This window comes from Nansenia antarctica (assembly GCF_963989245.1).
Source record: "Nansenia antarctica genome assembly, chromosome: 17".
NCBI classification, from domain to species: domain Eukaryota; kingdom Metazoa; phylum Chordata; class Actinopteri; order Argentiniformes; family Microstomatidae; genus Nansenia; species Nansenia antarctica.
In genome coordinates, this window is record NC_137687.1 from 16,648,962 (window position 1) to 16,662,713 (window position 13,752).

A 13,752-nucleotide genomic window follows, 5' to 3' on the forward strand; every position below is an offset into this window, starting at 1 on the left:
TTCCTTATATCCAATATTGTCCTTTGATTGGGGGAGACCCATTTTCAAAATAAAAGTCTTACAGAATACAGACATCTATCTTATAGATAGATTGGCCAAAGTACCACTTTCAAAGTACCATTCAAGAAAGGTTTTTCATAAATAATAATATAAAGCTTTTTGGCTCCAACACATGGTTTCATGAAAACATAGAATTGTTTGTGTGGTATTAGTTTAAGCAGACTGTGTTTGTCTATTGTTGTGACTTAGATGAAGATCAGAACACATTGTATGACCAATTCATGCAGAAATCCAGGTAATTCCAAAGGGTTCACATACTTTTTCTTGCAACTGTATATATTGTGGGAATCATAAACGCATACAGTCCCACAAAACAACCTTGCTGATGGAAACTGATTCTGGTCGTTACTGAACCCAGTCGAGTCACTCCTTACTGCACTGCAGCCGTCCCCTCAAAGGCTTCCACTATGGTCGGCATGCATAGAGGAGGAGCCTATCTTAGTACCCAGGAGTCTTTGGGAGTTCTTCCCTTGACCAATAAAGGCCACTTCATGCAGCTGTGTGGTGGTGAACCCTATCAGTGGAAATGTCACATCGGCTCTCAGCCTCCGTGCTCTGTCTAGCCACCAGGGACACTGGCCTCTCTCACCCCCCCTCAGCCACAGAGGCCTGTCCTGTCTCACCCCCCCCCCTCAGCCCCCCTCCTACACAGAAAAACTGCAAAATATCTTTATACTAGCTTATCCTGATGTGATTTTGAAAATGTAAAGATACTGGGTGGTAGAACGCACATATCTAGGAAAAGTCATGAAAGGAGGGTCCTGAAATGTGATCGAGTGCAAAGATATACAAAATAAAATTACTCACTCACGGCTGATTAAGTGTTAATCTATGGACATTCATTAATACTAACGTTTAAAGCGTCCAACTTCTAAAATATTGATATGATTGTACCTCGAATTAAAATCAGTAGTCTGGCCAACATAATTGGCTGGACGGACGTTACCTCTGCAGCCCCATGCGCAACCCCGTCACAAAGTGTGTTTGTATGGGATTCCCAAGATGATGACCTGGGATCAAATGCTCAACATGTTCCACGCTCAGCACACAGGGCCACAAGGGCGTTAGGAAAGGACAGAGAAACAGAGGGAGGAGAGCAATGAAGGACAAGAGTGCAACAGTGAGGTGGCCTAGGAGAGAGTGTGAGATGGCCTAGGAGAGAGAGTGAGATGGGGCCTAGGAGAGAGTGTGAGATGGCATAGGAGAGAGAGTGAGAGGGCATAGGAGAGAGAGTGAGATGGCCTAGGAGAGAGAGTGAGAGGGCGTAGGAGAGAGAGTGAGAGGGCCTAGGAGAGAGAGTGCGAAAATGACAGGGACAAAGAGCATATTGTCAACGAGGGGTGCTAATCGCCTCCCCTCAGTCTGCCAGAGGCAACAGGTGATAGCAGTTTGACTGGCGGCAGGCGGCTCCATGAATCTTTCAGTGGGGGGCCGGGGTGGGGGGGGGCACGTGGGAGAGGACCTACCCATGCCAACCTAAACGACAAATGAGGAGGGAGAGCTGCACCATCAAAGGGCTCCTTTCAGAGGGGCCGGGCAGCATATGTGTGTGTGTGTGTGTGTGTGTGTGTGTGTGTTGAACCATGCTGTACACCTTGTATTCCACTCTTCTCAGCCAAGGAAACTCAAAATATCTTTGTTGTTGCACCGACGCCTGGGATATTGTGTTGAAAGGACTGTGTTATGGATAGCGATCCCAGTGTAGACCTATTATGTGATAACAGGTAGACATAAAGCATGTGGCCAGAGCAACAAGGCTTTGAGAAGGTCCTCAAGATTAAAAGTGTCTAAAAGTCATTCAAAGCGCCTAAAAGTGATTAAAAGTGTCTAAAAGTGATTGAAAGAGTCTAAAAGTGATTAAAAGTGATTAAAAGTGTGTGTAAGTTACTTGAAAAGAAGTACAGTGGGAAAGTGCACGTGTACGCATGCTGGAATAGAAACATAGGTAGGGGGTCAACAGGCCAAGGCCAGCAACAACTGTGTGGTGTGTAGGTTTTTACAAGAAGGCATGTGTGTGTTTGAGTATGTGTGTGTTTGAGTATGTGTGTGTTTGAGTATGTGTGTGTTTGACTATGTGTGTGTCTGAGTATGTGTGTATTTGAGTATGTGTGTGTTTGACTATGTGTGTGTCTGAGTGTGTGTGTCTGAGTATGTGTGTGTCTGAGTATGTGTGTGTGACCCGCATGCGTACAACGAAAATGAAAGTAAAACAGACAGCCGGTAGACAGCTGGCAGAACGGCAGTTCGAGCCCCAGCTGGCCACATGTCGAAGTGTCCTTGGGCAAGACACTGAACCCCAAATTCCTCCCAGTGAGCGGGCCGGCGCCTTGCATGGCAGCTTGCCGCCATTGGTGTGTGAATGTGTGTGTGAATGTATGAATGAGAGGCCGTTGTAAAGCGCTTTGGATAAAGGCTATATAAGTGCAGTCCATTTACCATTCCATGTGTCTGAACTGAAGGTTGTCTGTTGTTTTCTATAAGGGTTTTTGAACTCATTCTTTACATTTTAGATTGGGACATTCACATGTTTGACTTGTCTGGGATTTAAATGAAACGATACAGTGTACACTTAACTGAGAGCGAGACAGGTGAGAGCGCACGCACACACACACACACACACACACACACACACACACACACAGTGTTGGCTACTCCACACTGCTTGCTGTGCCAACCATCAGTCATATTACAGAGGCAACGAAGAATGCAATAAGTACCACGTAATTAAATTAAAACTGGATACACTCTGAGAAGGCTGATGCCTTATATTATGTATTATATTACTACTGTCTTGTCTTATATTATATATTATATTACTACTGTCTTATATTATATCTTATATTATATATTATATTACTACTGTCTTATATTATAAGTACTGTATATATTATATATATTATAAGTCTGTTTTGGTTATGTCGAACAGATCCCACACTGAGGAATCTTACCTGCCTCCAAGCTACACACACACACACACACACACACACACACACACACACACACACACACACACACACAGACACAGACACAGACACAGACACAGACACAGACACAGACACATACACACAGACACACACACACAGACACAGACACAGACACAGACACAGACACAGACACATACACACAGACACACACACACACACACACACACACACACACACACACACACACACACACACACACAGACACACTTAACTGCCAAAGAATGCTCCGCTAGTACTCCCAGAGGCAGCATGTTGTAGTTTAAGTACATTGCCACATGTGCTCTACCAGTGCTTAAAGCTCAGGAAAAGGGAGTATATGTCATAAAACGTTGTTTGGTCAGTCCAGTGTCTGTGTCATTATACTTCCTCTCTCTCTCTTTTGATGTGCTGCTCCTCTACACCACACACTCTATAGGTGCAGCACGGCAGTAAGCATTCTACTAAAGTAGACTCAGACATCAGGATACTGTAAGAAGACTTCAGATCAACTCTGCTGCCGTGGGATTCAGTGAGACATGAGACGTCTTGTGTTGTACAGCAAGAGACAGAGGTGTTAGAGTGAGGAAGCAGCAATCTGTCTGTCTGTCTGTCTGTCTGCCTGTCTGCCTCTCTCTCTGTCTGTCGGTCTGTCTGTTTGACTGACTGTCTGTCTGCCTGCCTGCCTGTCTGTCTGTCTCTCTGTCTGTCTGTCTGTTTGACTGACTGTCTGTCTGTCTGTCTGTCTGTTTGACTGACTGTCTGTCTGTCTGTCTGTTTGACTGACTGACTGCCTGTCTGTCTGTCTGTCTGCCTGCCTGTCTGTCTGTCTGCCTGTCTGTCTGTCTGTTTGACTGACTGTCTGTCTGTCTGTCTGCCTGCCTGCCTGTCTGTCTGTTTGTTTGACTGTCTGTCTGTCTGTCTGTCTGTCTGTTTGACTGACTGCCTGTCTGTCTGTCTGTCTGTCTGTCTGCCTGTCTGTCTGTCTGTTTGACTGACTGCCTGCCTCTCTGTCTGCCTGCCTGTCTGTCTGTCAGTTTGTCTGTCTGTCTGCCTGTCTGTCTGTCTGTCTGCCTGTCTGTCTGTCTGTTAGGCCTGGTTTGCCTCTAGACCCTGGCAGAGGACAGACAGGTCTGTCTCCATGGTTACGGCACACTGGGTCTCGGAGGGGAAGCTGAGGCTAACAGAGAGGCTGATGTTTCTGTTGGACCGCCCGTAGGAATTCAGTTATTTGTGGAAATGTTAAGAATTCAAGCAATGACGCTTAAAAAAATGTAAACACTCCCTCAGTGGTAGAGTAAACATGACCAACTGTCCTCCTCCCCTAACCCTAACCCACATGTTTGGCTTTTACTAGCCACTGGGCAGACAATAGCATATCTGTCTCTACTGTTTACCCATGTTTCACCTTTACTAAATGCTGATGTAATTGGACTCCCTGCAATGGTGAACCGCAATGAGGACTCGTGAACAACAAATGTTCTCTCTCTCTCTCTCTCTCTCTCTCTCTCTCTCTCTCTCTCTCTCTCTCTCTCTCTCTCTCACATACACACAAAGTGTGGTATCACACAAGATGAAGACACTCCAGAAGAGAGCTGAAGTGTGCCACAAACGTGGCACACTTAAATCCAGAGCATGTAACAAACGACAGATCCCAGATTACACCCTGTCCAGCTTTGACCTCTTAGACATAGGCTCCACAACGGCTGACTTGTCTGAATCCGCAGAACTATTCTTCGGCCTTCTTGCATGCATGTTTGAGATCTCTCCACAGATTTTCAATAATATTCAGGTCTGGGGACTGTGATGGCCATTCCAAAACCTTCATCCGTCTTTCTTGGAGGTACTTCATGGTTGATTTTGAGGTATGCTTCGGATCATTGTCTTGCTGGAATACCCAACCTCCCTTCAACTTCAATTTCTGGAAAAGTTGAAAAAGTAAAATTTTGGTTTCATCAGTCCAAAGCACAATGTTCCAATAGGCTTCAGGTTTCTCAAGGTTTTCTTTTGCCTACTTCAGGCGCTTAATTTTGTGTTGAGGTCGTAGGAAAGGCTTCTTTCTGGCAACTCTGCCATGTAGGTCTTTGTTGTTTAAGGTACGCTGTATTGTTGTCCTGTGAACAACTAGACCGGTGTCTGCTACTCTTTTTTGCAGCTCTTTTGAGGTGATGTGTGGGTTCTTCTGAGCATTTCTCACCAGATCTCGCGCCATTCTATCTGAAATTTTTCTTGGTCTTCCAGATCTTGCCTTGAACTATCTTGATTCTGAGATCCTTGGACTCTGTTTAGAGGAACCCATGGTTTTTAACACCAGACACAACAGCCACGCAGTCGGATACTTTAGGCATGGAGTTACTTCAGAATATATAGTTCAACCCTGGAATTATATTCCCCCTACTCATTGAAGCCCTAACGAGTAAATCACCTTGGTCTGGGCCTTAGTAATCATCTCCTCAAAAGGTAACAAAGAATAATCCAAAAGGGTTCCCAAACCTTTGTACAGGGCCCTTTTCCTTTTTTTATCATTTAAAAACATTAAAAAGAAACGTACAACTTAAAAAAGAAACCTTGCTTTAAAATGTGCAGAAAGGTGTCATGTTTAACTTCATAGCATTGAGTGTTCAGGTTTGCTTTCAATCACTTGAAGATGAATTGTAACAGACATTTAAACCAGGGGTGCCCAATGTCAATTTTTGCACCCCACTGTATGTGTTTGTGAGTTTGTGTGCAAGAGCAAATTGGTAAGACACAGTCGTGCTTCTTACTGGAAATCCCCAGGGACGAAACCTTGCCAGAAGCGTGTCGGCGCCTGGTAAAAACATGTTCCATGAGGCCTTATGGCAGGTTTATTTAGTTTATTTAGTTGTCACATTGTCCACAGATGACTCCCTCGTTTGCCGTTATGTGTAATGATGATGATCAAATTGCATCTTAGATTTCCAACTGGCCCTACCTACGGTACTCTAATCTAATGACACCGATGGACAGGATCACTTGTCAGTCTCGCTAGGTGGCCTCTGGTAGGAACTAACACTGCGTATGTTACTGTGCCTTGTTACAACTGCAAATCCACATGAAACACTGACAAGGACAAGCTTGGTGAAAAGGTAGATGTATAGAAGTATATATATATAATGCTCACTGTCTTTTGATGGCTAATTTATCATCATGCTGCCATACAGTGAAGATGTCATACATACGTATATATATATATATATATATATATATATATATATATATATATATATACATACTTACGTATGTATGACATCTTCACTGTATGGCAGCATGATGATAACTTAGCCATCAAAGGACAGTGAGCATATGGCTCTTGTTCCGTCCGTAGTGTGGGGTCCTGTGTGTTTTGTTTGTTTATTGTGTTCTCTCCCAGGTGATTGTCCTTCCTCCTGCCAATTGCCATGGTGATGGCCTGATTGAGCACAGGTGTGCCCAATCCTCAATCAAGGGTGGGATTAGTCTTTTTTTATTATTGAACTCAATGAATAGGGTGCATCATGGTGCACAGCACACACTTCATAATGTAAGGCTAGGTGAAAAATAATAATAAATGACACTGACACTCAATCCATGCTTGTATTTACAAGACATGAGCATGATCAGATCCCTTTTTATATGAACTTGTGTTGAACTGATGGGTTCAGTGTCTTGCCCAAGAACACTTCGACATGTGGCCAACCGGGGCTCGAACCGCCGATCTGCCGACGGGTTAGGATCTTGCGATCATTAGACACTGGCGCTACCTCCTGCGCCACAGCCGCTTAATGTTCATTACCTTGACAGGGCATTAAACCACAAACTGGAGGAGTCATTGAATATATTGATAAAGTTATTATTTTTATTATTGAATATATTGATAAAGTTATTATTATTATTATTGAATATATTGATAAAGTTATTATTATTATTATTGAATATATTGATAAAGTTTCACTCACATTGGCCTGAATCAGCATCAACATCTCAAAACTGAACATTACCAAAATAAAAAAACAAATAAAAAGTCAAGTATATAGGATTTTAAGTTGTTATTCCATCCAGATCATAATGTAGTGGATAGATAGAACAATATATGTTGTTGCCTGATGTCTGAAGAAGGTCTATGACTGAAAGCTCTCAATAAACAACGTTTTTGCAGTTTTGAGTGTGCGGATGCTGCTTTTTTGCACTCTATTTGATACTCTTCAGCTCCAGCACCTCAGCTAAGTATGATCACAGATGAGTGGTGGTATTTTCACTATTTTGAGTGGATTTGTGAAATAAGGAAAGCTCATGGACGTCTGGTGACATCTTGTGGTCAAAGTGCTGCTCCTTAGGCAGCTCATTACTATTCGGTTGTTAAGTCTGACGTCAAACGTGACGTTTAGCAATTTCCGGGTCCAAACCAGAAATTCCCCGCACCAGAGTACCAGTGTACTACAGCGGTAGAATGACAGTTCAATTGTTTTTTAGACTCGGATCTATTCATACAACAAGGGACACAGCACTTTCCCGTTTCCCCCATATTGTCAGGGTCTTTGAGCCTCGGAAAAGCGCTATACAAATATAATTAATTATTATCATTACTGAGGCATTTCGAAGAGAGCGCCTCAGCCAACTTTGGACCCGGAAACACGTCACGACTTAACAACCGCCCTTTCTCAACTGTAAGAAACTTGCTTCCTCGCGTCCTCTCCTCCATCCTCCACTCACTTACTTCTCAAAACGCCTTGAAGGATCTTCTCCTCCAATGAAAGCACATGGACATCTCATCTGGTCCATGGGGGGGCTGTGGCGCAGGAGGTAGAGCTGCCGTCTATGCGCATGAGCGGAAGTGAACGAGAGAGAGAGACTGAGAATAGTTTGAACGAGTTTTGCAAACAACAATCGAACATTCATACCATCTATATTTAAGTGAGTTTTGGGTTTTGAGTACCCCGACAGCTTCGTGCTGATGACGGACGACATGGCAACGAACACAGCGAACGGAATGGACGACGATGAAAACAACACGGACAAACGGTACCTCGCAAGTTTAACGGTGGAAGTGCGACTGGAGCAGGGAAGCAATATCACTATGATGGAAATGTTACGAGGAATACAGGAGGTGTGTGGAAATGTGGAGGGCTGTCGGGATAAAGGAGACCGAACATATGAGATCACGCTGGCATCGAGGAGAGGGAAGGACAAGCTCACTGACGGATTTATGATAAAAGACGTGAGAATAATGGGAAAGGACTTGGCGGTGGATGAGATGAATGAATGAATGAATGGTCTTTATTGTCATTGTCATTGATATAGTACAGGTACCAAACAACGAAATTTGGGAGGGGGGGGGGCTCCCCTGGTGCTAGGATTTCTTTGCATCATGACATGGTGCATTGTCATGCATGAAGATGATTTTGCTACGGAAGGCACGGTTCTTCTTTTTGTACCACGGAAGAAAGTGGTCAGTCAGAAACTCTACATACTTTGCCGAGGTCATTTTCACACCTTCAGGGACCTTAAAAGGGCCTACCAGCTCTCTCCCCATGATTCCGGCCCAAAACATGACTCCGCCACCTCCTTGCTGACGTCGCAGCCTTGTTGGGACATGGTGGCCATCCACCAACCATCCACTACTCCATCCATCTGGACCATCCAGGGTTGCACGGCACTCATCATCAGTAAACAAGACTGTTTGGAAATTAGTCTTCATGTATTTCTGAGCCCACTGTCATGCTGCAAAGAATACCTCTGTGTCATTGGCTGCTATAGGCATAAAAGGAGAGAAACTCATGGTGTGGCCCCCATCTTCCCCTGACCTCAACCCTATTGAGAACCTTTGGAGCATCCTCAAGCAAAATATATATGAGGGTGGGAGGCAGTTCACATCAAAACAGCAGCTCTGGGAGGCTATTCTGGCATCCTGCAAAGAAATTCAAGCAAAAACTGTCCAAAAACTCAAGTTCAATGGATGCAAGAATTGTGAAGGTGATCAAAGAAGGGGTCCTATGCTAACATGTAACTTGACCTGTTAAGATGTTTTTGTTTGAAATAGCTTTTGATTTCAGTAAATATGACCTCCTAACCCTAAATTCATCAAATTACCATTTTTAGTTCTTTACAACCTATAAAATGTTTTGAAACTGTTGTGCATAATAATTTGGAACAGTGCATTTTGAGTTTTTTATTTAAAAAAAAATAATACTGTTATCATTGGGAGGTTTGTTCAATAAAATTGTAATTATACTCTAACGGTTGATGACTTGAAAATTATACTGATTGTCATTTGCATCGACTATTTAGGAAAATCTGAGAAAAATCTAATTTGCATAATAATTTGGAACGAGGTGTAGTTATCACTGATCTGCATTGCCCAAAAGCTTTAGTTTAGTTTCACCGGCCACCAGAATATTATAATATACTATGTAGCAACTATGTCGTTTTTCAGGACCAAAATATGAAAAGTCCTTGACTGGCCAAGTCAACCCACTGAAGATAGCTGCAGTAGAGGCTTGGCAGAGCATCAACAGAGAATATACCCAGTGTCCGATCGGGTCAATGGGTCACAGACTTCAGGCAGTTATTTCATGAAAAGGATTGTAGACCAAATACTAAACATGAGCGATTCATTTGGACATTATATGCATGTCTTATTACTTTTGCTGCCTTGAAATAAATGTATAACATGTATAAAAAACTGTTGTCATTTCTAAATGATGAAACCAATATGTATACACATACCATAACAAATATGCTAAGAATCTGTACTTCAACCTCATAGTAACGGTTTGATTTCAAATTCAACACTTTTGGAATATAGAGCCTAAAAACAATAAAACATGCATTTCTTTTTAAAAAAGGTGATTCTTTTCTGAGTGGGGCAGTCCCACTCATATTTTTTATTTTATTGTATAGAGATAGTGAAGATAGATCGAAAAGTAAGGAGAAGAGGGTATGTCAGCAGGGCATGGGCCGGATTCGAACCCATGGCGACATAATGGAGATGGAGATAACGTTTATTGCCATTTATGCATACACATTAAGCATACACATATAGGAATTTGATTCGGCGTTACAGTAAGAGCATTTCTAAATGCAATGCAAACAGCAGTGCAGACAGAACACAACAAACTGTAAAACCATAGCTGCCATGTGCGGCGCTGTAGTAATGTAGACTGCGGTGCTAGACCACCATATTTTATTCTAATGACAATTCATATTGCAATAACTCACAAAACATCTTGGACAATACCAGGGGTGCAACGGTTCTCAGTTTTATATTGAACCGTACGGTTCGCCATCCACGGTTCAATACACACTAGTCGGTCTTTCGGTTTATGCTGCGCTCCACTGAAAGTCAGAGGTCTTATGTATATATAATATACCAGTCATATTCTGGAATGAGTCTGAATGTTTAGGTTCCATAAGTATAAGGAAAATAAATTAAAGTAACAGTTTGTATATAAATAGTAGCATTTATTTGCTCCTTATGCAACCTGTGACCCCCCCAAAACGAGGTCCATACCGAACCGTTGCACCCCTAGATAATACACATTTTAATATCCAAGGAATGACAACGTGCACACGTAGGTTTCAGCATTCAGTCCTGTCTCGGGGTCACACACTGGCGGCGATGGGAGTGTGGGACAGGGGGACACTAGGAGGACCTCATTTGCCAATTCTCTGCACGACCCAGTCCTGCTGGCACAGTGGACAGCGGTTGTTCTGCTTCACCCACAGAGACATGCAGCAGTTATGGAAAGAGTGGTTGCACTCCCCCCACACCACTGGAACAAAGAGAAGGGAGAGGGGGGGCACACAAGGAAAGAAGCATATAAGACAACTTATAGTGTTATGTTATGCAAATACACAAGTGCAATCATTTAATCACATGAACTGTCAAACGCAGGTGTTGAGATGACATTCAACCAGCTTCAAGCAGCCTTGACATTCAACCAGCTTCAAGCAGCCTTGACGTTTCGTCAAGTCTGCTTGAAGCTGGTTAAATGTAATCTCAACATGATTATTATTATGATATTATGATAATGTGAGTGAGACAGTGTCAGTGACAGCAGAGGAAGCAGCATACCGACACAGTCCTCCTGTTTGTTCTCAGCCTGGCAGCGCAGACATGCATCTGGACGGAGAGGGACAGAGGACAACACAGTGGGATTAGTTGATTAACAACAGGAAACTTAATCTATGGCGACCCTAGTACTAGCACAGCTAAACATCTGATCTGACTGCATCAGTCAGCATGCTAGAGATAGCTAAATTTAACACAGCTAGCTAGGAGTAGCTAGCAGCTAACAACAAGTAGAAATGCATTGAAGATTCTTTGGCTGTGTTCGAAATGGCATACTAGCATACTGCATACTAGCATACTCAATGAGTATATACTGCATACTGCCTACTAAATTCATAATAAGTATGCCAATACCAGCCGACCGAAAATCTAGTATACATTTCTCGCATACTCAAATGTCACATAATCTACAGTGTGAACGCACTGCATACTCAAAATCTACGTCATATCTAGTATGAGTAGTATGCTAGTATGCCATTCCGAACACAGCCCTTGACTATACAGCTAGTTAGCTTAGCTAGCTGATAGCCAGTCATAGGAACTCACCCATCACCTGAACCCTACAGATCGCACACGTGTCGCACTCCACGTCCCAGCTCCACATGGCCACCGCGTTCCACTTCTTCAGAGAGAACATCTTGTCCCCTCCGGAGTGTTTATTAGACCCGGTGTGAGAGGAGCTGTGAGAGTGAACTACCCCTGGTTCATCTCCGTCCTCCATCTCCGCCATGGACGTGAAAGAAAATGGGCGAAGCTAACTAAGCTAGCAGCAGGCTATGGTACATAATGCTATTAGCTAGCTAGCTTAGCACAAGCCATCTGACAAGACAACGCATGCGCAAAAGAATGTCAAACGATGACGCCTGTCATACTGCTAAACGACCACACGGTGGAGCCAGACGTTGTAATGTCTCAGTCCCTTTGGCCAAGCATTACGTCATTGTAGGAGTTTAAGAGTAAAACTTCTCTTTTTGTAACGTTGTTGTTGTGTCAACGCTAGGTGGGCCTACTCAACTAATGCAGCACACATTCAGTTGTTTTTAAGACCAATCCTATAGGCTATAACATCAACATATTAATATTGCATATCCCCATGCAATGTACAATGTAGCCTACAGTACTGACCCCCACCCACGCGCACTATTCCCACATCGCCGCCATCCATAATCACATATTATGTTCATGGGACGAACGCAGGCACGCACACACACACACACACACACACACACACACACACACACACACACACACACACGCACGCACGCACGCACGCACACACACACACACACACACACACACGCACGCACGCACGCACGCACACACACACACACACACGCACGCACGCACGCACACACACACACACACACACACACACACACACACACACACACACACACACACACTGCCTCTTCTAGTGTGTGTTTATACGGCTTCTTATTTCCCAATCAAAATGGATTGATCAAAATGTTTATTGTAACGGGGAAAACACACTGCGACATGCCGAAATAATCATCCACTTTTAAACATCACGTTTTTACAAAACTGGCTATAAGGAAAAGGGAATGACTAATCACTCAAATAAAACTATGCAGACCGTAACTACCTGCTTCAGAAATGAATTGCATATTTGTAAGTTTTCCTGCATGACGGAGATAACGTTTTAATGATGATTAGACAAGCTTGCTTTCTCTGGAGTACCAAGGCTAGCAATGATGAGACGTCTGAAGTATGCAAAAGAAAACCTTGAGAAACCTGAAGCCTGTTGGAACAATGTACTTTGGACTGACCAAACCAAAATTGAACTTTTTGGCCACAGCCAAGAAGGTATGTTTGGAGAAGAAAGGTTGAAGCTGTGGTCTGGGGTGGTCTAGTGGTCTAGCACCGTGGTTTACAGTGCACACATGTGCCCATGTAGGCATGGGTTTGAGTCTGGCCCATGCCCTGCTGACATGCCCTCTCTCTCCTTACCTTCCTGTCTGTCTTCACTAAATCTGTCCAATAAAATGAAAAATATGAGTGTGACTGCCCTGCTCAGAAAAAATAACTTCAAATAACTGCTTTTGTATACTTGAATATTCAAATCTGTGGAGAGACCTCAAACATGCCGTGCATGCAAGAAGGCCGAAGAATATTTCTGAGCTAGAGGTGTTTTGCACCAAGGCCTTTTTCCTTGTTTTATTCTTTTGAAACTAGAAATTCATCTTGCTTTAAAATGTCATGAAATGTGACATGTTTGCTTGTTTGCGCCCCTCTGTATCTAATTGGATGCAAAGGTACAATACAAAATACAGGTGCAGAAATCAAAAGTACAAAAAGTGCAGTTGTCGGGAGGCAGGCTCACCTCAGGTCAAAGGCCACGGAGAAGAGGGACGTTTTAGCTAAGGTTTTAAAAGCCTCGACGCTCTGGGCAGATCTGACGTGGAGGGGGAGGCTATTACAGAGCCTAGGTGCTGCTTTAGACGAGGCTCTATCCCCCCTCGTTTTAAGTCTAGTTCTAGGGACCTCCAGCAGCAGTTGGTCAGCTGACCTAAGGGTTCTGGACAGTCAGCCAAGTACGGGGGTGCCTGCCCGTTAAGTGCTTTAAAAACAATCAAAAGTCATTTAAAATCCATACGGAAGCGGACGGGGTAGTTCAGGGACGTGGCCTCTTTGCACCTCTCTCTT

General features: G+C 43.5%; 1 protein-coding gene across 1 annotated transcript; it reads right to left on the minus strand.

Annotated features, from left to right (window-relative positions):
- Window positions 1-9,267: 9,267 nt before the first annotated feature.
- rnf7 (ring finger protein 7) lies at window positions 9,268-11,822 on the minus strand. Its single transcript, XM_080547582.1, has 3 exons — window positions 11,635-11,822; window positions 11,092-11,139; window positions 9,268-10,789 (listed from the first exon to the last, which is right to left on the minus strand). The coding sequence occupies exons 1-3, from the start codon at window positions 11,816-11,818 to the stop codon at window positions 10,671-10,673; spliced, it is 351 nt and encodes a 116-aa protein (XP_080403708.1). The 5' UTR covers window positions 11,819-11,822; the 3' UTR covers window positions 9,268-10,670.
- Between the last annotated feature and the right edge of the window lie 1,930 nt (window positions 11,823-13,752).